This window comes from Hyperoodon ampullatus, assembly GCF_949752795.1.
Source record: "Hyperoodon ampullatus genome assembly, chromosome: 6".
NCBI lineage: Eukaryota > Metazoa > Chordata > Mammalia > Artiodactyla > Ziphiidae > Hyperoodon > Hyperoodon ampullatus.
This window is the reverse complement of record NC_136919.1, coordinates 12787507-12809604: the sequence shown is the minus strand read 5'-3', so window position 1 is coordinate 12809604 and position 22098 is coordinate 12787507. Positions and strand designations below refer to the sequence as shown.

The following is a 22098-nucleotide window of genomic DNA, read 5'->3' as shown; positions in this document are numbered from 1 at the left end:
GTCACGTTCACTGCACACTGATGTGGTGCCGGGGGAAGCACGGTCATCTTGTTACCCAACCAACAAAACCACCCCAGAAGAGAAGCACTGTTGTCATCCTCAGTTCTCAGAGAAGTGACGTGTGTCTCTCCGTCCCACTAGGAGTGAACCATCTCGTTAGTCACCAGACTCTAGAGCAGCCTTTGGGATCCTGTTTGTCAAGTAAGCGTAGAGCAGTGTGGCCTTGGGCAAGTCACTTCCCTCTGCATTTTCTCTCCTGTCCCTAGTCAGACCTCCATTTCCCATCGTCCGATTCACCAACTCCAAGCTGACAGCTCAGAGTGGAGCCGAGCAAAGACTCCAGGTTCTGGAGCCAATCAGGCCCAGGTTGTAATTCTGCTTCTGTCAGAGAGAAAACAGCAATCTTCCTGGGCCAATGGAGAGCCTCTTCATCTTTTTACTGGCTGCCAGGACTGCATTGTGTGGCTCTATTGCATCTCATTCAACTGCTCTGCTACTACTGATGTAGGCTGTTCCTCTCTCTCTGTCCATTTCTACAAGCAATGCCATAGTGAACTTCCTTGTATACATCTTACAATACTTGAATCAACACTTCCGTAGTATGAATGTTTACAGGTGTGGAATAGTACACACACTTTATATTTTGATCCTCCAAGCATAATATATCAATGTACCAGTTTATACTCCTACGGGATCAGTAGGAGAGTACCCATCTCCCCACATCTGGGTCAAATTTATTTATTTATTTATTTATTTATTTATTTATGGCAGAGTTGGGTCTTTGTTGCTGTGCACGGGCTTTCTCTAGTTGCGGTGAGCGGGGGCTACTCTTCGTTGTGATGTGCGGGCTTCTCATTGCGGTGGCTTCTCTTGTTGCGGAGCACGGGCTCTAGGCATGCGGGCTTCAGTAATTGTGGCTCACTGGCTCTAGAGCGCAGGTTCAGTAGTTGCGGCACACAGCCTTAGTTGCTCGGCAGCATGTGGGATCTTCCTGGACCAGGGATCAAACCCATGTCCCCTGCAGTGGCAGGTGGATTCTTAACCACTGTGCCACCAGGGAAGCCCTGGGTCAATTCTTGACATCATCAACCTTTTACGTTTTTGCTAATAAAATGGCATCTCACTGTGGCTTTAATGTGCATTGTTCCGCCTACTAGGGAGGTTAAACATCTTTTCACAGTTGATTGGCCATTCTGATTTTTTCTTCTGCAAACTGCCTGTTCACAGATTTTGCAGATGTTTCTATTAGGGTGTCTGTCTCCCAACCACTCTTTGACTCCGTGCTCCCTGTTTATCCCAGTCCTGCCCTTTCGGCATCCGAGGCTCAGGTCCCTCTCATATTCCAAGTGCTGCTGCCTATTTCCACAGGTGAGCTGTACCCCCCAGCCCTCCATGCAGCCAGCCTCCGTGTCAGCCAGCCTGAACCCACGACGGCAGAGGGCTTCAGACTGGGCTTGGCCCAATCAGAAGGCAGTTCAAGTAGAAGATGATCTCCAAAGGTTTCCTCCTTTAACTTTTAAGACCAAAGCCTTCTTTTTTTTTTTTTTTAAATAAATAAATTTATTTATTTATGGCTGCGTTGGGTCTTCGTTGCTGCACGCGGCCTTTCTCTAGTTGTGGTGAGCGGGGGCTACTCTTTGTTGCGGTGCGCGGGCTTCTCATTGCAGTGGCTTCTCTTGTTGCGGAGCACGGGCTCTACACGCTTGGGCTTCAGTAGTTGTGGCTCGCAGGCTTAGGTGCTCCGCAGCATGTGGGATCTTCCTAGACCAGGGATCGAACCCGTGCCCCCTGCATTGGCGGGAGGATTCTTAACCACTGCGCCACCAGGGAAGGCCCAAGATCAAAGCCTTCTTAATAATCCTCTGAACAAACTCAGCCTCAATTAACAAGAAAGCTACATGAAACAATTTCGAAGTGGATGACAAAACCCCTGAATCTCTTCTGTCCTTCAAAAGGCAGAGTGGGTGATCTATTTAAAACCAAGGCCTGAAATGCCCTTCTCATTTTAATGATATGTCCAGAATGAATTGCCCAGGTGATTAGATCTACCTCAAGAAAATCACCCAAACGCCACCATCTCCCCCAACAAATTGGCTAGTGGAGAAACTACATTTTATGTAATTCTTGGTATGGAAAAGAGCCCAGATACCATCTTAGTCTGTTACTTCATTTTATAGCTAAAGAAACTGGCTCAGAGGGGAAAGTGTTTTGCCAAGATCACACAGCAAGGTCAGAGATAGCACGGGAACAGCACCCCAGGCACCTCCTCCAACTAGCTTGCTGCCCGTCACACTGATAGGGAAGAAAAGAGGCCAGGGGATTTTCTTGAAAGTTCTTTGGTTTGAGGTCACCACTGGGAACCTCAGCTTCTTGGAACCCAGCAACATAAAGGTACTGCATGTTCCACAGACAATAAAACACACATAAAGCCTGTACATCAAACTACTGTCACATCACGTAATACCTTAGTTTCATATGGCAAGTGAAAGAAACATTATCATCATTTTCTTTTTAGCTTCAACTCTTCCACCAGAGCAGCAGAATTGATTAAAACACGGCTTCCAGAAAGGGCATCCTGCTTAATTTGCATTCAACCCTCAAATTAAAGGAATACCGGCATGCAATTATAATTCTTATTACCATAGCCTAATCTGACTTTTATGGATCTTCCTCCCTTTAGTTCACAGACGGCACTTTTTACTGCCACTGTGACAGGGATTTCTGGGCTTTTTTTGAAAAATAAAAACAAAAACAAAAACCCGAGTATTCCCTTCTTTCTCCAGTGGCGCTAATCATTATGGTAGAACCCCGAGCCTCTCTTGGAATAGAGAATGCCCTCCTGTTTACTCTACATAGAGGGGTACACAGTCAAGGATTAACTAGGCTACTCCCTTTCGGAGAGGCCAATGGCTGTGCAACATTCATGCAGCAATCAGGCCCTGACGATCTGCCAGGAGGTTTGCCTGAAGGGGTAGCTGCGGTGTTAAACAAGATGGACTTCTCGCTCCCAAAAAGCACAGCAGCTGAAGTGCAGGAGATGCGCCCGAACACAGAGGGAGATGTGAGTCACTCTGGAGGGACCTGAGGGACGCTTCACCAAGGAGGCGCGTTTGAGCTGCGTCTTGAGGGAAAGGTGCACGGAGGAGAGGTGGAGGAGAACTCTGGGGCAGAGCACACAGCAAGAGGAAAGGCGCAAGATGTCTGAGAAGGCGCGGATCCAGTGTGTGGCGGGGTTGATGGTGGGAGATGAAGCTGGAGAGCTCTGAGTCAGACTCGGGAATGACTGGCTGTCACACTGAGGAGTGTGGACTTTCTGCAGCAGACTGTAGAGACACCGAGGACAGGGACTGTCCCCGGCATGTTAAAGGCAGAGGTAGGAAGCCGCAACTGCATTGCGCTTGTACCCACAAAACCACACTCCGGGCAGACTGTTCCTGAAGCACACAGAGCCCTGTCCTGCCTCAGGGGTTTGCTCCTGTGGTTCCCTGAGGCTGGGACACGCTTCCATCAGCCCTCTAACTGGCTGTTCCTTGAGGGGGAGGCTCAAATGCCACTTCCTCTGAGAGACCCTCCATGGCCTCTCTTTCTAAGTACATCCTCACCCTCCAGCTATTCGTTTTCACACTGACTCTTCACATTGTTTACCTGTTTATTGCCTCCCCCACTGGAATGGAAGCCCCATGAGAGCAGGGCCCCTGTCTGTCTTGCTCATCATTCCTGCCTAGAATGGTAAGTAGCACGAAGCAAGATGTCAAATATTTGCCGAATGAATTAAAGAATTAATGGATGTATTTCCAGGGTTCTAGCTGCAACTATACCCCTTCCCTCCCATTGAAGAAAGTATAGTTGAGCATAAATGCGCAGGCGCGATATTATTTATTACAAAATCTGTATGCCCATGCCACACCGCAGACCAATGAAACCAGAAGATCTGGGGGTGGAATCTGGACATCAGTATTTAAAGGTCTCCAGGTGATTCCAATGTGCATCCAAGGATAAGATTCAATGACTCTGAAGAATAAGAGTGTGGCCTTGGAACCAGACAACCCACATTTGTTTCTCAGAGCTACCACCCAGATCTACTCCTCAGATAAAGTCTGGGGTCACCTCTCCCTAATCTCTTGACTCTGTTCTAATTTATTTTTTTTAAGCAAATACATTTATGAATTTTAGTATCTTAGTAAAATTACTTGTGACACATATTACAAATGCTCAAGACAAAAAGAGATGTCACAACCCCAAACAGAGACTTCCTATGTGGTAGAAGCAACTGGTATATTTGGGGTTTTTTGGTTTTTTTGTTTTTTTGCCGTACGCAGGCCTCTCACTATTGTGGCCTCTCCCATTGCGGAGCACAGGCTCCGGACGCGCAGGCTCAGCGGCCATGGCTCACGGGCCCAGCCGCTCCACGGCATGTGGGATCTTCCCGGACCGGGGCACGAACCCGTGTCCCCTGCATCAGTGGGCGGACTCTCAACCACTGTGCCACCAGGGAAGCCCTCAACTGGTATATTTAAAGCCCAAGTATGTCATGATCCATTTCAGAGCATTAAGAGTACATCTTTGATTATACCAAAAAGCATTTCAGCTAGGACTTGATACCTACAAAGATGGCAATTTAATCTCAAAGATTTACTCCTATCTCTACATAATTAATGTGTTGGTTTGTTGCTCTATAGCAAGGAGGGGGGTGGGAAGTTCTTCAGAAAGATAAACGTGGGGTATAGTTTAATCATTTCCTGATGTCTTCCATGTATTGGGCCCTAGAATATAGACATATAAATAAGATAGAAGGCCAGATCTTACAGTACTAAGACCAGGGGAAACAAGATAACACCCAGTGCCATGACAGGTATTACTCAAATAGAGTGCTGTGACAATTGCTACCATTTGCCAACACTGTACAAAGCATTTCATGTGTAAACCTCATTAAATCCTCAGAGCCGTCCCAGGATGTAGGTACTATCATTGTTCCCCCCATTTTACAGATGAGGAAAAGAAAGTACAGAAGGGCTAAGTAACTTGCCTGGGGTCACACAGCTATGAAACAACAGAGCCTGGATTCAGATCCGGACAGCCCAACTCCAGAGTCCTTGTGCTTAACCCTCATGCTATACTGTGTCATGGGAACGAAGAGACAGGAAAGAGCACTTGTGGCTGTAGGAAGGGATGTTTCCTGGGGAAGACAGCAGCAGTGTTTGCCTTGAGAGATGGGCCGCCTTTCAAGAGGCAGAGATGGGGGCAGGATTGTTTCCCAGCAAGTGGACGGTGGCGGCATTAGTGAAGGTTTGGAAGTTGGAAAACACTCTTGAGGAATGGCATTTGGGCGACTGTAGGGTCTGTGACAAGGAGTAAGATAGTGGTATGGGACATGGGCCAGGCTAAGGGCAGATTACAGAGTGTGGGGATGCCGGTAAGGATCTGGGCTTTAGTGAAGAGCCATTCAGGAGCCACTGAAGGTTTTCGAGGGGCAGAGGCACGGCAGCACGTTGGGGCAGGTCTGGATGGCGAGATGGCGGTGGGAGACCAGTTAGGCAGTGGTGTTAATAATCCAAGCAAGGGGAACAAAACCGGGCTAGGACAGTGACAGTGAGATAAAAGAGGAAGTAACAGACGTGAGAGGTTATAGAAGGAGCTCAACAGGACCTGCTGTGGGCCTGGAACACGGAGAGCAGGGAGCAGGAGTCACGGGAGCATCTCATGTTTTGACACTGGAAGGATGGAGACGCCATTCCCTCCGATAGGGAAGACAGGAACAGGCTTGGCAGAGGAAAGGGGGCAGATAAATTTCCTTTGGGAATGTGAGGAGTCAGTCTCATTATTCTTAAGCCAAACCAGCAGGAAGATTTTCTGACTATTATTTGAAGCCCTGCGCAGAGATTCTTCGCACCGACTGCTTTCTAATTGTTGTGACCTTTTTACCTACTGAAATTGTGAACCCATCTGGGGTGAGAGATTTTAGGAATTCTGTCTTTACTTAAGACTCTTCAGTCCTAGAAGGCTATGATGTGGTGTAATTCCATCAAGAATACAGGAAAGCCAAAGCTGAATTTCTTTATTCAAGGAATTCAAAGCAAGGAGGGGGCAAGGCAAGAACTTCTGTCCAACTTGGGCAAAAGTCAAAAAACATCCTAGAGTTGGGGCTTCCCTGGTGGCGCAGTGGTTAAGAATCTGCCTGCCAATGCAGGGGACAGAGGTTCCAGCACTGGTCCGGGGAGATCCCACATGCCGCGGAGCAACTGAGCCTGTACGCCACAACTACTGAGCCTGCCCTCTAGAGCCCGCGAGCTACAACTACTGAAGCCCACGCATCTGGAGCCCGTGCTCCGCAACAAGCCACCACAACGAGAAGTCCCCGCACTGCAACAAAGAGTAGTCCCTGCTCGCCGCAATTAGAGAAAGCCCGCGTGCTGCAACAAAGACCCAACACAGCCAAAAAAAACAAAAAACAAAACAAAAAACAAAACACACACAAAAAATCCTAGAGTTGAATTTGAAGCCATTAACAGTTCAAGACTTGTTGCTCTGATTCTAAAGAAGTGAATTAACTTTCAGGGAGGGCCTGGTGCTAGACACTGCAGCCAGATAGATTAACCATAGATCCTGCACTCAGATCCTGTGGTTTATTCCCTCATTACCCAAAGTGTGACCCATGGACCAGCAGCATTAGCACCAACAAGAAGCTTACTAGAAATCTCAGATGTCACTCCAGACCTATCGCATTAGAATCTTCATTTAATAAGACCTCAGGTGATGTATATGCATCGGAACAGATGATGTATATGCATCGGAACAGATGAAGACTAAGGGCTTTGGAATCAGGCGTATCTGGGTTTAAATCTCAGCCACTGAACTACCTACTAGCACTTAACCTCTTGGACCTGCTTCAATCAATCAGTGGCCCTAGACCTTGGTTTCCACCTTAGAGCAACCTGGGGAGCTTTCAAATCCTCCATGGCCTGGCCATAGTGCAGACAAATTAAATCAGAATCTCTCCGGGGTAGGATCCCAATATCAGTATTTCAGGGCCTCCAAGTGATTCCAACGTGCAGACAAGGCTGAGAACCACTAATGACTTTGCAGGACAAGGATGCGGCCATTGGAACCAGACAATCTTCATTTGTATCCCCCATCTACTATTTCATTTAGGAAGGAGGAAGGGGGCTTCTTAACCTCTCCCTAGGCGTTCGCTCCTCCACCTGTGAAATGACATGACATATTAGAAACTCTTTCAAAGGGCTCTGAGCATTGAAGGAGTTGACACATGTAAAGCACTGGGCACAAGGCACAGTGCTCAATGAATATTTGTTATTACTGATGCAAGTCCCAGCTTCCTTTGCAGAAAGAACCTAGGAAGCAACACATAGTCTGAGGTTATCATAAAAACAAATCTGCAGGCATGCTTGTACTTTCCCCACCAGGAATGACTTCCAATGACTTGGCCGGCAACGGGTTAACGGGTGTTGCCTTAGCTGTTTTAAAACTTTAAGAATCTATTCTTTTTCTTCTGAAATTGGAGAATAAGGCAACGGTGGCTGGCAAGCTTTGGCAGACGAGTAAGGTTTATCCAAAATGCTCCCAAATAAGGGGTCAGAACTGGGTGGGGAGCAAGGCACATCTTCCAATGCTTTGTGTTGTCCTAACACTTTGGGCAACAGACTAATGCCTCACAGCAATCTCCCCACTTCGAGTATCTAGGAGTTGGAAAGGCCTTTATAAAGACTCCATACAACTTTGCTTTCCAGGGCTCTGCAAATGGGAAAGCAAGGCCCAGGGAGCTGAGACTTAACGCAGGGTCATATGCAATGTAAGGCCACGACCAGAAGGTGTAAAGTGACCCCCAGTCAGATGGAGAGGAAATAGCCTAGTAGTGAAAAAGGAACTGAATGAAAGGGAAAAGAAAGACATAACAGTGCTTTGAACCAAAGAGCTTTATAAATACTTGTGGCTTTAACCTGCCCAGGAGGTAGATAAGCATGTTCCCTTTAGTTTGTCCTCAAATTCAACCTCTCACAAGAGGTTAAGAAACACACCCAAGGCTGGAACTGACACTCAGACCTCCCGACTTCCTGGCTTTGGAGCTGGGAGCTCAGCCTCCAACTCCCTTGTCTATCAGGAAAAACATCTGGGTTATAATGCTTGAGGATGGGATATCAAGGGGAAGTGGTGGAAGTTTGGTTCTTTAAGAAACTTTGAGCGAGACTGCAGAAGACCAAGCCAGGAGCCCCGCCCATGGCCTGAGTCACAAGGCTCAAGTGTTTCTGCACTTCTCCTATCCTGGATGCTTCCCTTGTATGACCTTCAAGGAACTCTATTTGTCTGAGATGTTGGATGGGAAGAAAGAAAGTGGAGACTTCAAAATGTGTGAACCCACACTGGCCCCGAGGCGCTGTCTCAGGTAACAAAGGCTTTCCTTTACACAGTCATTTGTCCGTGATTCCACACTGGCAAATGCCTACTTGAAGCAAAGAGAAAGGAACAGGCAGGACCACAAGCAGAAAAAGCAAGGGGAAGTCATCTTTAAAGGCCAAAAGGTTATATAAAACATAATAAAATACAACTGTTTCCTTTAAAATTTTTAATGGGCAGGAAATGGTATAGAATAACTGCCAAGTCACATAAATTACTGTTTTTGTTAATGTTTGTGATCCTGGAAAGAGCCCTCTATCGGTTGATGAAACTACAGGAGAGTTTTCATCACCCGCTGCCTGGGTGCCTGACTGGGTGTGTGGGCCACGGACCCATCTTCACATGGTCCAGAAAAAGAGGCGGCTGCCATGTCTGGCGGGCTTCAGATCTCCTTCCATCTCAGGGCTGGGCTCTGGCCTCGCTCTTGAGTCATAGGGATTCTCTGGTAAAGGCCGATCTGTTTTCACTTTGGTGACCTGCAGCGGGTAAAAGAGGAGAAGCAGAGCTGAGGGACAGGTGGAGTAGCTGTGACCATGAACACACCTCCTGGGGTCTCCTCTCTGCTCTGGCTGCCTCTGCCACTCCTCATCCATAAAGCCCTAGCAAATCACACTTAGCCCTAGATAAACACTGAAGAAGGCCTACTTTGTGTCATGCCACATGGAAGAAGGTAGGGATACGGAAGAGAGCAAGATTCACACTGTCCTCAGTGAAGGAGTCGCCAGGAAAAGCACCCAGGCCTTCCTAAGCGGGTCGCGGTGACCGAGAGACGAATGAGCGCTAGGAAAGCAAGGCCTCCTCCGCACGGCCACTCGTCCTCGGCCTGTTTCCGAGGGGGCAACGTTTACTTTCATCTTGAAGGATGAGCAGGACCAACCAGGAAGATTAGAGAGGACAAGACCTTCCAGTAAACCAACAGTACACACGGAGACAGACCGGCACGGCCTGGGGGCGGCCGAAGCACAGGCTGCGCGCAGAGCGCAGGGAGAGGCAGCCCCCGACCGAGCACATCCTGTTGTTAGACATGACGCCAAGCGCGTTACTCCAGTTCATTCTCACACTCCTCGGAGGTCAACCTGCAGGGTCACTGGGGACCCCCAGCTAACGGTGGATGGACCTGAAGTCAGATCTGCCTGCTCCAAAGCCCGTGCCCTCACAGAACGCTCGACACTGAGACACGGGAGCCAGGTGATGAACGACATGCAAAGATGCTTGAATTTTAACCCAAGGGCAACAGGTGCCACTGGAGCTGGGAAGTAAGTTACTCACGTCTGCAGGCCAGAAGGAGCAGAAACTAGAAGGGGGCGGGGGGCTGAGCCAACGGGCCAGGCGAGAGAGAGAGCCAACTGGGGTCCCGGGGAGAGAGGAGGACGGCGTTTTACACCCACTTGAACCCACAGAAGTCTCCATCGGAAACCCAGCAGAAATTGTTCTCATTTTAAAGATGAGGAAACAGGCCCAGAGAGGCAGAAAGACACAAAACCATGGTTATCAGTAGTCTTGTTATCTGGTGGCCTCCTAAGCCACTCCACATACTGTGACCAGATCAATCTTCCCAGACGTACAAATTCAAACACCATCTATTGTGAACAGGGCTTTCATGGACACAATCACATCATTCTTATTATAACCACCCTCTGAGGCATAATTATCTCGAGTTCACGGAAGAGGAGCAGAGATGGCTGGCTTGTCTAAGATCAAGACACAGCAAATGTCAGAGTTGGAGCTGGAACCCCAGTCTTCTGACTACAAGTCCAGAATAGTTTTTTATTTGCTTTTAAAACAGTTTTCTCATCTCTCTGCTATAATTAGAGATCACTAATGGTTCCTTACTGCTTGACAGAGTATTCGAAATGCCTCCAGCTGGCATTTAAAGCTCCTTTAAGGAATTCAAGATGTCTGTGAAATAAATCTAGAAAAAATAAAAGGACCCCTTTAAAGGACAAATTACTGGGGAAAGGACAATAAAGCAACTTCCTCTTCGGCACCACACTCAAAATAGAAAAGGAGCAGAAGCATGTGGCCAAACTAATTACTAGGTAAATGACCTTGGGCAGCTGACTTAACCTTCAAGTTCCCATCTGTAAAACGGAGCTAGTCGTAGCTCCTAGGGTTATTAGAGTAACATACATGAAGCACCTGATGTATGGAACAGGTGCTCCATTAGTTATTTTCAATATTAATATTATCAGGACAATGGAATTATGGGTGAGAGAGAGCAATCCTGCCTAGGAAAGCCAGAAACCTCAAAGACAGACCTGACACCTGAGCTGAGACTGGATGAGTGAGTATGAATTCACTGGGGGCAAACAGGAGGGAAGGACAAGCCAGTGGAACCAGAATGCACAAGTGAATGACGCTAAAATGCAGGCTTTGTCCAGCCAATTATGACCTTTCTTAGAAAGAGACCGAATACTGAACTTAAGTATAACTAAAGCTGATAATCCTCTTAAAGAAATACACTTTTGAACAGAGTTCAGATAACAGTACCTTTTCCTTTTATAGGTTTTTTTAAATGTTATTACAAAGATTCAGGAATAAAAATGCTTTCTTGTACAACATGATTTGTAAATTCTCCTTTTGTGAGACAGAAATGAGAAAAGGTAGTTTTCTTTATTTTATGTAAAAGTTCCACCACTTTCCAACTTAGAATTATCAACTATTTAAAATAATTTGTTCATTTGGAACTAAAATATACACACTATATATATAAAATAAATAACCAACAAGGACCTACTGTATGGCACAAGGAACTATACTCAGTATCTTATAATAACCTATAGTGAAGTGAATGTAAAAAAAAAGAATATATATATATGTATATATATACACATATATATATATATATCTGAATCACTTTACTATACACCTGAAACTAACAGAACATTGTAAATCAACTATTTCAATAAAAATTTTTTTAAAAATAAAAATAAATAAAATAATTTGTTTGGTGCAGCAAAGAAGGTATCCGAAGTAAAGATATGCCAGATACAAAAAAAAAAAAATTCCTTAACCATTCCTCTACTTATGGCAACAAGCTTAAGACCCAACTATCCACAGATGCTGCACACAAAGGGAAGGGAAGGAACATTAACTGTGGACCTATGTGCCAGGTACTATGCTGGGGATTCACACAGGCTCCATAGCTTAATCCTCACAGAAAAACAGGGATTAATACTGGTCCCATCTTATAAATGTGGTAGGATAGGAAATGTTAAGAAATTTGCTCAAGGACCCATAGCAATTAAGTCATGAAACTAAGATTCAAATCTACTCTCAGTCTCCATTCAAACCAGAGTTCTTCCCTCCATGCCTTGCTACCTATGCTTCCCAGAGGGAATGGAGGGTGACAATGCTTAAGAAGCCAGGGATGGGTCAGATCACAAAGGGCTGTGGCATGTCAGGATATGGAGGGGATGCTTTGTTTTGCAAGCACATAGGAGTCCCCTTGAAAAGTTTTTTTTTTTTTTTTTTTAAGGAAAGTGATATTTGACTTATTTTCCACACAGATCATGCCTATAGTGATCCATCCTCCCCGCCCAGAAATTCATGTAGCCCAGTTAAGAACTCCTGTCCAGGAAGTGGGGACAGTGAGAGGATTCAAAACAATATTCCAGGAGATGCTACAGGAATTGAGGACTGGATAAAGGAAGAAAGAGTGCAAAGTGAAGAAAAAAGACATTCAGGTTTCTCCCTCTGAGGGTTCAACAGATGGTGGTGTCACAACTGAGACAGGAAATATGGGAGAAAGAACAGAGAAACAAGCTTTTTAAACTACAGGCATTACTTTTTTTTATCTCAGGTATGTTCCTGAAAAATCTGGCATAACCTCAAACCTATTTGCCCACAATAACCTCAATGTTTTCAACTGACGGTGCCCCTAACATTTTGTTTATCCTCACCTTCTCCCTCTGTTCTTCAGTCAGCTAATTAACCAAAAACAAATCTGCACGTGCTGGGCCAGCTATTTAAAGGAACACTTCTATTAAATAAACTCCCTCTGGACTGTGTATAACCACTCCCTAATGAAGCTGACTGGTCATTCTGGATTTCTCACATCACATCTGTACTCACAGAAGACCCATTCCGGACCACCCCCTGCCTTTCCCCACCCTTAGCGAGTGAGAGTGAGAGTGAGAAGGGGAGAGAGGGAGAGAGAGAGAGAGAGAGAGAGAGAGAGAGAGAGAGGGAGAGAGAGAGAGAGAGAAGGAGAGCAGCAGGAAACTGTGTTACCTTTGACAGCTCCCCCAGGTCGGGTCGCACCCAGCCCAGTTTGTCTAACACACACTCGTCAAACTTCGCCTGCTGTTTGCGACACCGACGAAATAACTGCAAGCCAGAGTAATCGATACAGGTCCAGTATTCTGTAAAAGGCTCCGAACAGTGCTTCTTTATCTGCCTGGAAAAGAGGGCTTGATTAGGGGCAGCTCTTTGCAAAACGATGAAAAACAAAAAAGTGGGGAAAAATTTGGTGCAGACCTCATACACACAGCCTTGCTTTTTTTTTTTTTTTCTTTGCGGTACGCGGGCCTCTCACTGTTGTGGCCTCTCCCGTTGCGGAGCACAGGTTCCGGACGCACAGGCTCAGCAGCCATGGCTCACGGGCCCAGCTGCTCTGCAGCATATGGGATCTTCCTGGACCGGGGCACGAACCCGTGTCCCTTGCATCGGCAGTCGAACTCTCAACCACTGCGCCACCAGGGAAGCCCCCTTTGCAGGTATTTTGAGTATAGCTTTGGGGGTGATGGGGTGTGTTAAGAGGAAGGAAGAAGGAATGTCAAAGCCTCGGGAGCTTTTCTGGGTTACCTCTAGCCTCAACGACCTGCGTTTCTACAGTACACGAAACTGCAGCCCCCTAGCCTCGACTTAAGAATCGCGATGGTGGTGAGCAACCGTGTCCAGTTGGAGTTTTGGACTCCTCCAATATACTGCAGCAGAAGAAAGGCTGCAAACCATCACTCTGGTACTTAGGTCTATGTTCTCGGCTCTGTTACCCTGGCACCCACACTAATAGACAACTATCTACTAGTGCTTACAGCAAGCTAGTTCAGCACCTCAGGAGCTTGTGAAATCCAAACATTTCCCACTTAAACGTGCTCCCTCTGAGTCAAAGGAAAAATACTTTGCCAAAGTTCTCTTAGAAAATAAAAAAATTTTAAAGGAACACGCATTCCACCTTATTAGCAATCAAATCAATGCAAATTCAAGCAAGAGTAAAACACCATTTTGTACCTATCAAATATTTAAATAATATGCAATGCTGGAGAGGGGTACCAGGATACAGGCTGAGGACAGCATAAACTGACCCAACTTCCAACTGTAATTCAAGAGCCATGAATCATGTTCAAAGCCTTTTAAAGAATAATCTCACTGCTGGGAAATTTGTGCCAAGGAATTAATTAAAAAATGAAAATGATCTCTACACAATGTAATCACCGCAGATTTATCCAAAACAATCAATAATGATGTTTAATAACAAAATTATGGCTGGTTTATCTACTGATGGAATATTACACAGCCACGAAAAATGATGATCATGAAGACAGAGCAACTTGAAAGAATGTTTCCAATAGTTTCAAGTGAAAAAATGAATTTTCAAATGTACACGCACTATGACTTTAAGCACAAAAATATCTCTGCATGTGGACAAAGACCGTAGAAGCAAGAAAGAAGGAAAGCAGCTATTGTGTGAAGGAATTTTTTTTCCTCTAGCGTCATTGTAAGGGACATCTGTGGGTTTTGCCTATCCGGCAGTCATTCTCTATTCTTCTGGAACATCCTTCAAATTTTCCTTTGGGGAACAACCCCTCCCTATCGCTCAGCAATGTGATTTAGATGAATCTAAGTCTACTCCCCACTTTAGGCCTGACCACTCACAGCATTTTATCTCCTGAAACACAACTGATTCAAAGATATGCACATGAAGTTGACCAGCCAGGCCAATGAGACTCAGTCCAGGGACCACTGCTCATGCTACTGGGTGGTACTCTTTGTCTGGGTCTGCTAAGCAAGGAGCACTTGGACTGGCTGGTGGCCATTGCTGCTAAAGCAAGGAGAAGGGGTCTCTTTGAAAATGAATTTGACAGAGAAAGCAGGACTAAGAAACTGGGGGTGGGGGATAAGAGGTGAAGCAAAAAGATACCAAGTAGGTGTGAAATTATTTAAGCCCTTGAATCCAGTCCTGCCTGATGCCAGTCCTATTTCTGGACTTTACAGTGACATGAGCCAATTCCCTTTGAGTTGAGTTTCTGCCCTTTTTAATAGAGTTCTGACTAATATGGTTAAAACATTTTTCCACCATTATAATTTGGATTTTTTTAACTTATATCAAGTATAGTGGCCTACCTAAACACTTGACTCTGAACACCTTTCCTTTCCATCATAACTGTGTGTTCTGTAGTAATGATAATGATAACAATCTAGTAAATGCCTATAAGCAAGCCCTGTGCTAAGCTGTTTTTATGTGCCTTTTCAAATTTCTCACAACAATCTTATGATAGGTATTACTCTACAATTTGGAAGCTGGGGTTCATGGAGATTAAAGAACTTGCCACTATTTATAATAGCCAAGATATGGAAGTGACCTAAATGTCCATTGACAGAGGAATGAATAAAGAAGATGTGGTCTACACACACACACACACACACACACACACACACGGAATAGTACTCAGCCATAAAAAAGAATAAACTAATGCCATTTGCAGATACGTGGATGGACCTAGAGATTATCATACTGAGTAAGTCAGAAAGAGAAAGACAAATACCATATGATACCACTTATATGTGGAATCTAAAATATGACACAAATGAGCTTATCTACAAAATAGAAACAGACTCACAGATATAGAGAACTGACTTGTAGTTGCCAAGTGGGATGGGGGAGGGAAAGATTAGGAGTTTGGGATTAGCAGATGCAAACTATTATATATAGAATGGATAAACAACAAGGTCCTACTGTATAGCGCAGGGAACTATATTTAATATCCTGTGATAAACCATAATGGAAAAGAATATGAAAAAGAATATATATATGTATAACTGAATCACTTTGCTGTACAGCAGAAATTAACACACTGTAATTTTATTTTATTTATTTATCTATTTAGGCCACATGGCACGTGGGATCTTAGCTTCCCGACCAGGGATGGAACCCATGCCCCCTGCATTGGAAGCATGGAGTCTTAACCCCTGGACTGTCAGGGAAGTCCCAACACAACACTGTAAATCAACTATACTTAAAAAAAAAAAAAAAAAAAAAAAGTGCCAAATAATAAAAACAAAGAACTCTCATTTATTGTGTGCTCTACTTTGGTCTATGTGATTGCAAAGCCTTCCATTCCTACTAAAATTAGTAAAATTATCCTTCCATTTAATTAGCTGGATGTTCACGGAGATACATATACCTTGATGTTGCAACCAGCGGGCACTGACGTGAAAAGATCTTACCTAAAGAAGTCCAGGGCACACTGGTTGACAAGCTTGCTTTCCTCTAAGCACCGCCTCGGGTCCTTCTCTTCCCACCGGCAGAGCATGAACTCCTTGTTGGGCTTATCGCACTGAGCTCCGTAGTGATGGGCCGCAGCTTTCAGCACAGAAGAACTGACTTTCACCTGGGGAGAGGAACAGAGGAGAAGGACCAGATTTGTACCAGGACACCACTTCCTCAACCTCACCTCATGCCGGTCACGACAGAGGGAACAGGAAGGTAGCCCCGTTCTGACTTTGCCAAGAGCACTAAAGACAGGGGACTCTGTGATAAACCCTTATGATCTATGGTGCTTCAGAGATCACAGAGCTCTTTCCCATGTATGATTTTCCACACCTTTGTAATAATCTCATCAGGCTGATATCACCATCCCCATCCCCATTTTAGACATAAGGAAATGGCGGCCCGAATGGAATCCTTAGATCTTTGTGAGACAGAAAGTGGAGCTCTGAAAGAAGATGGAGGCTTCTGGGATGTATGGGGAGGCGCCAACCCTGAGGAGCACTGATGAGTCGCCTCTCCAGGAATAAAAGTAACAGTGGGAGGATATATAAGATTCCCAGAAGATGACAGAATCACAGAAGATTAGAGACTGGAAGGGATCAGTAAGAGCATCTAGTTCAGCAAGTTATTATTAATAATAAAGTACTAAATCTGTGAATTTTTTAAAATTATAGAGTATATCCAAGGCAGCCATCCCTACGACTGTGTCAGTCTCACTCACTTTCACCCCAGCACATTTTCTTGAGAAGCACAGTGTAGCTACAGCCAGCTCACGGTACAGTCCAGAGCCTGTCTAGCAGCTGCTGCAGCAGGGGTCCTGCTAGCCTCTTTTCTGTACCACCTCTTCCTGTGCCAATACCACAGTGTTTTAATTACTGTTCGTTGTCTGGGAACACCATCCTCCTCACTATTCATCCTTTTCAAAACTGCTCTGGCTATTCTTACAGATGAACACCCTTCCTCCAATAACTCCCAATGGAACTGTACGAAGTCTAGTTATATAACAAATTAGAAAGGAAAGGGCACTGTTACACTATTGGGTCTCTGCTCACATTTTATCTCAGAGTCTTTCCCTAATCATCTTAGATAAGCTAGCACCAGTGGTCGCTCTATCTGTGACCGCTGGAATGTAAGCTCCAAGAGGGTAGGGATTTTGTTTTTAACAGAGGTCGACTACTGTAAAGATGTCCATTCTCCCTAAGTTAAACTAATTAAGGTGGTGTTTACCATGGTCCACCAAGCACCCAAAACAGCGCCCCAGCACAAGTAGCTGTCAAGCACTCACTCTGTGCCAGCAGCAGGGGATGTAACAGTTACAAGAGAGTTAAGAATACATGAATCATGCCTTCTCATCCAGAACACAGTATGTCTCTCCATTTATTTAGCTCATTCTCACTTTCTTTGGTTAAAATTACGGTTTCCTTCATACAGGAAACTTGCATATTTCTTGTTTATTCCTCAGTATTCTCACATTTTGGATACTATCTAAATGGGACATTTTTCCCTTAGATTTTTCCAGTTGGTTACTGCTTGTTTTCACACTGTATCTTCTCTGTAGCCATAGTCTACTGAACTCTTGTCAGTTCTAATAAGAAACTCAAGAGGATTAAGAGAAAAGCTTCCATTTACAAATAAAAACTGCCTCCCTTCCTCTCTGATACTTATATCTTTTTTTCCTTCTTCTCTTTCCCTATCTTAATGCTCTGACCAAAACTTCCAGAATGATACAGACAAACAGCAATGGCAGTAGGCATCCTTGCCTTGTTCTAAACTTTAAAGTAGTTTGGTAAGATACTGGCTGTTGGTGTCTGGGATATACTTGTTTGGATGTTCCTCATTAGGGAAGTTTCTTTCTAACCATAAATGGCTTTGTTGCACTGTTGTTTCCTCCACCAGGAAAGACTGAAATTTTCAGGTTTCTTTTTCATTAATCTATAAATGTAATGTAGAGCACTAACAGATTTTCTAAAACTCACCCATTGTACCTAGAATAAAATCTAGTTTGTCCTAGTGCCTTATGCCTTATGGATTTGATCTGAAAATACTTATTAAGAACTTTTACATTAGAATAATTTTATAATTATTATTTTTATAATAATAAAAATTTTATAATTTCATTTTTTAGGAATTTCACACAGCCTAGGTTAAATTATTAATATTTTTAATAAGATAAAAGGCAAGGAAAGATGAAGAGATAATTCATCTACACACTACAGGAAGAGAAGAATAAAGTTATGACTATGACTACTAATATTACAACTGTTCTAATTATCAAAGCAAAGGTAAATTTAGGATGTAAGTGAAATTTGCCATGACAATTCTAATATATTCATTTAAAAATCTGTAAAATTTTGTATTCCAGTTTTTGATAATAGTTTACTTAGGTTAATTGAGTGGTACACGTTTGCTTGCTATATTACCTGTAAAGAGCTGGGAGACTGAAAAATCAAGATGCAAACTTTTTTTAAAGCTTAATATATTAAAAAAAATTAAGTTAGCTACATTTATTTCCTTGTCAAATGTCTTAAAACATCTTTAAGTGGCTGATTTAATTACTCCGATGCCTTCACAGATATCACGCCCCCAAAAACCTATGGCTTTCTTTGCTTTACTTCCCCACACATGTAGAGGTCTTATCCCAATCTAGGTTATGCCCATGTTGTTGAGCACATAAAGCATGCCCTGTCACAGGGAAATCAAGGCTGGGAACCACTCACTGAACTTATAAGGAAAAGGAGCAATGTGCTCAAGATGGCGCAGCAAGTCAGTGGCAAGTGCAGAACTAGCAGCAGAAAGCGTGACCTCCAATCAGGCCTCTCCCCATTGCATCACTGAGGAGGCAAAGAACTTCAGATGTCACCACCACCCCTCACCTGCTTCTTCACTAATACTGACAAGTTCCAGCAGAAGCCACATCCTTTCACAGCTGCTTACTATGAATACCCTCTCAGATTCATTCAGCTCCCTTTGTCTCAAAGAACACGGAATTTCAATGCCCTCCCTCATCTGTCCTCATAACAGCCTCACTGCACAGCAGGTTTAGATGGTCTGCAGGTGCAGAAACAGAGGCAGAAAAAGCCCCACAATCTACAAGCAGTCTTCTAGTCCTGTTCTCTCTTCCTTAAACCAGAACTGCACCTTTTTTTTTTGTAGTACTTAATTTATACTAGGTTTTATATTTGGCTTAATTTATGTAAAATGGAGGATGATAGTACTTAGTTGATAGAACTGTTGTCAGGGTTAACACACATTAAAAACATGAAGAACAGGGCTTCCCTGGTGGCACAGTGGTTGAGAGTCCGCCTGCCGATGCAGGGGACATGGGTTCATGCCCCGGTCTGGGAGGATCCCACATGCCACAGAACGGCTGGGCCCGTGAGCCACGGCCGCTGAGCCTGCGCGTCTGGAGCCTGTGCTCCGCAACGGGAGAGGCCACAACAGCGAGGCCCGTGTACCGCAAATAAATAAATAAATAAATAAATAAGAACAACACATAGAAGCACATAGAAGCACATCATAAATACTGGCCATTATTTTTACTCAAAATCGTTAATGTGTACAAGGAGTTTCCTGCCCAAAGCTTCTGACTATTTTTCCATAGGCATGTGTCATAACTCGAAGGTCAATGAGGTCCAAAATGGGTTTAACTTGCTTCTCAAACCCACTCCTTCTGGTTTCCCCAGTTCTGTCAAGCTGCAAATCTGACACCGATTCCTCAACCTTTGCTGCCTCTGATATCTAAGTCATTGCTAAATCGGATCAATTCTAGATAAATGCGTTCTTTCCTCTCTGTAAGCACAGTCACCAATCATGCTGGGGTCAATAATATCTTCCTCAGTTATTGGTTTCCTACTTTTCTTAGTCCTCTCTTCCAACCATTCTTCACAGAGCTGCTGTCCTAAAAGACAATTCTTATTTTACTCTGTTATTAAAAGAAATTAGCAACAAAACCCTTGAAGGATTCAGGCTTAACAGCAGAATAAGGCCTAAGTTTCTACTTAAGTATTCATACCCTTCAGATCCCAACTATCCTTCCGGCCTTCTCACCCACCAGACATTAAAAAGGTACTGGCTGTCCTCTAGGGCACTGAACTCACTGTTCCCGGAACCCATTTTTGGCCTCACCTGCTTACCTTTGCTCAGATCCTGCTTTGTTTAGAAAGTTCTTCTCTCCATCTATGCCTGTAAATGCCATTCTTCAAATAACATTTAGCCAAGTCTTACATTATACCCAGGAAGTGCTTTCTCTGTTCCCTTCATAGCCTCAGAGAATTATACAGCTGGAATCACTTCATCTTACAAATAAAATAACTGTGTCTGCAAATGGGAAAAGTGACTCATCGAGGTAACCGAACAGTTAGGCCTAGAATTTAGATACAACTTCAAATCCTACCCTCTTTTCTTAAACCATGTCTGCCCCTCTTCTGTAGCATTTAATCATACTTTGTTTTGTGTTTTAGCTATTTATGTAATTATCTGTTCCTCAATTCAACTGTGTGAACTCTAAAGGCAAATTTATTCCAGAAGTAGAACACGTGCAAGAAGCAGAACCTCAGATGACTGTTGAACCAAATTAAAGTGCCAATGAAAAATACAGCAACTCAAAGTCTTAACCCAGCTTCACAGTCGGGCAAGAAACAAACTGACTGTTGGCAGTACCCACACGTCCCCACCCCCAACTTTCAGTACATGTCACTTTATTATAATAATTAAAATAATACAATAATAGTTGGCATTCTCACAGGCATATAAGATGAAGTGAAATAATGCAGGTAAAACACTTAACACAGGGCCTGGGACATAATTTTTGGCATGGAATTTTTCATCTTCCCCTCCCTCTCCTCCAGTGTAGCCTCATTATCCAGTCCTGTCCTGGCACTTTTTTTGCCTTAAAATCTTCCACCTCTCCCCACCACCTCACTTACAGGATGAAGTCCAAACTGCTCAGTCTGGCCTTGTGAAAGTCGCTTCCAGCCCTGCCTCAGCCCAAGGTACCTCTCCCGGCTCAGCAACTGTTGCTTTCCACCAACAAAAGAGTCATGTCAAAAAGCAAAACACAAAATACAAAAGGTTCTGCTAAGCCTTCTCGCTCTTTTGAGCTTTTGCCCGTAATATGGTAGTTTAAAAGTATGGGTTTTTAAATCAGACCTGGGTTCACATTCCAGCTCTACCGTGTGACCTTGGGCAAATCACTTCTCTCAGGACCTGCTTCCTTATCTATAACATGGTGAGATCAATTATACCCTTCCTTACAGTGTTGCTGGAAGGACCCTATGAATTAAATGTCTGTAATTAGCATCCTGCCTGACATCTAGGAAAGGCCTGATCATGTTCGCTGTAATTAGTATGATCAGTCTTCACTTCTCGTAGCACTAACTACACTGTACTGTAATTGCCTCTTTACGTTTCTGTCTCCCTATTAGATTATAAACTCTATGAGGACAGGAACTATCTATGAGGACAGGGACTATCTCTCTCATTTTCCAGTGTATGTGCATATGGTAATTATTCAAATGAGAGCTCTTGAATAAATGAATGCTTTAAATGTCCTATTACCAAACACTTTCCCAGGTTGTTAGCAGATTCACTCTCCAATATCATCTCATTTTTCTGCGGCTTCCTAGCTCCACTCCAATGCACTCTGCACCGACGATGCTACTTTAAGGTGACTGTCTCTCTCCCTCGACTGGAGCACCCGGGGTTGTACACTCACTTCGCAAGGAGGTTTGAGTATTATGACATGAAGTAAGTAAAGTGACCCTGGTTGGTGCTTAATAAAAACTACTATTATTCACGTAAAGGAGACGCAGGTTGCTGCGTGGAAGGGAAGGAGAGTTCTCGAGCTACTGAGGGACGGGTCTCCCCGAGCTGACGAGGAGGCGTGTGAGGGTCAACCTGTGTAAGTGTTGGGGGCATGGGGTGGGGATGGGGGATCCGGGGCCCAGGGTCCGCGGAGTGCAAGCAGGGCTGGGCCCAGGCCCGGGAAGCTGTAGGCCTGTGCCCCGCTTGCCTATCCTCCGGACGAGCCTCACCTCCTGCACTTTCAGGTCCTCCAGAGTGGGCAGCTCCACTATCCCGGGCATGACGGCGGTAGCCCCGACCCCGAGGAGGTGCCCGCTGCCGCGTCGCCCACGTCTCCTTGAACTCCCCTTCCGACTGCCGCGGGCCACGTAGCGTCTGCGCATGCGCAGCGGCGG

General features: G+C 44.6%; 1 protein-coding gene across 1 annotated transcript; it reads right to left on the bottom strand.

Moving 5' to 3' along the window:
* Nucleotides 1–8563: 8563 nt before the first annotated feature.
* Nucleotides 8564–22082, bottom strand: NDUFA8 (NADH:ubiquinone oxidoreductase subunit A8). The gene is made up of 4 exons (XM_079706249.1): nt 21934–22082; nt 15859–16022; nt 12643–12808; nt 8564–8885 (listed from the first exon to the last, which is right to left on the bottom strand). The coding sequence occupies exons 1-4, from the start codon at nt 21982–21984 to the stop codon at nt 8748–8750; spliced, it is 519 nt and encodes a 172-aa protein (XP_079562375.1). The 5' UTR covers nt 21985–22082; the 3' UTR covers nt 8564–8747.
* Between the last annotated feature and the right edge of the window lie 16 nt (nt 22083–22098).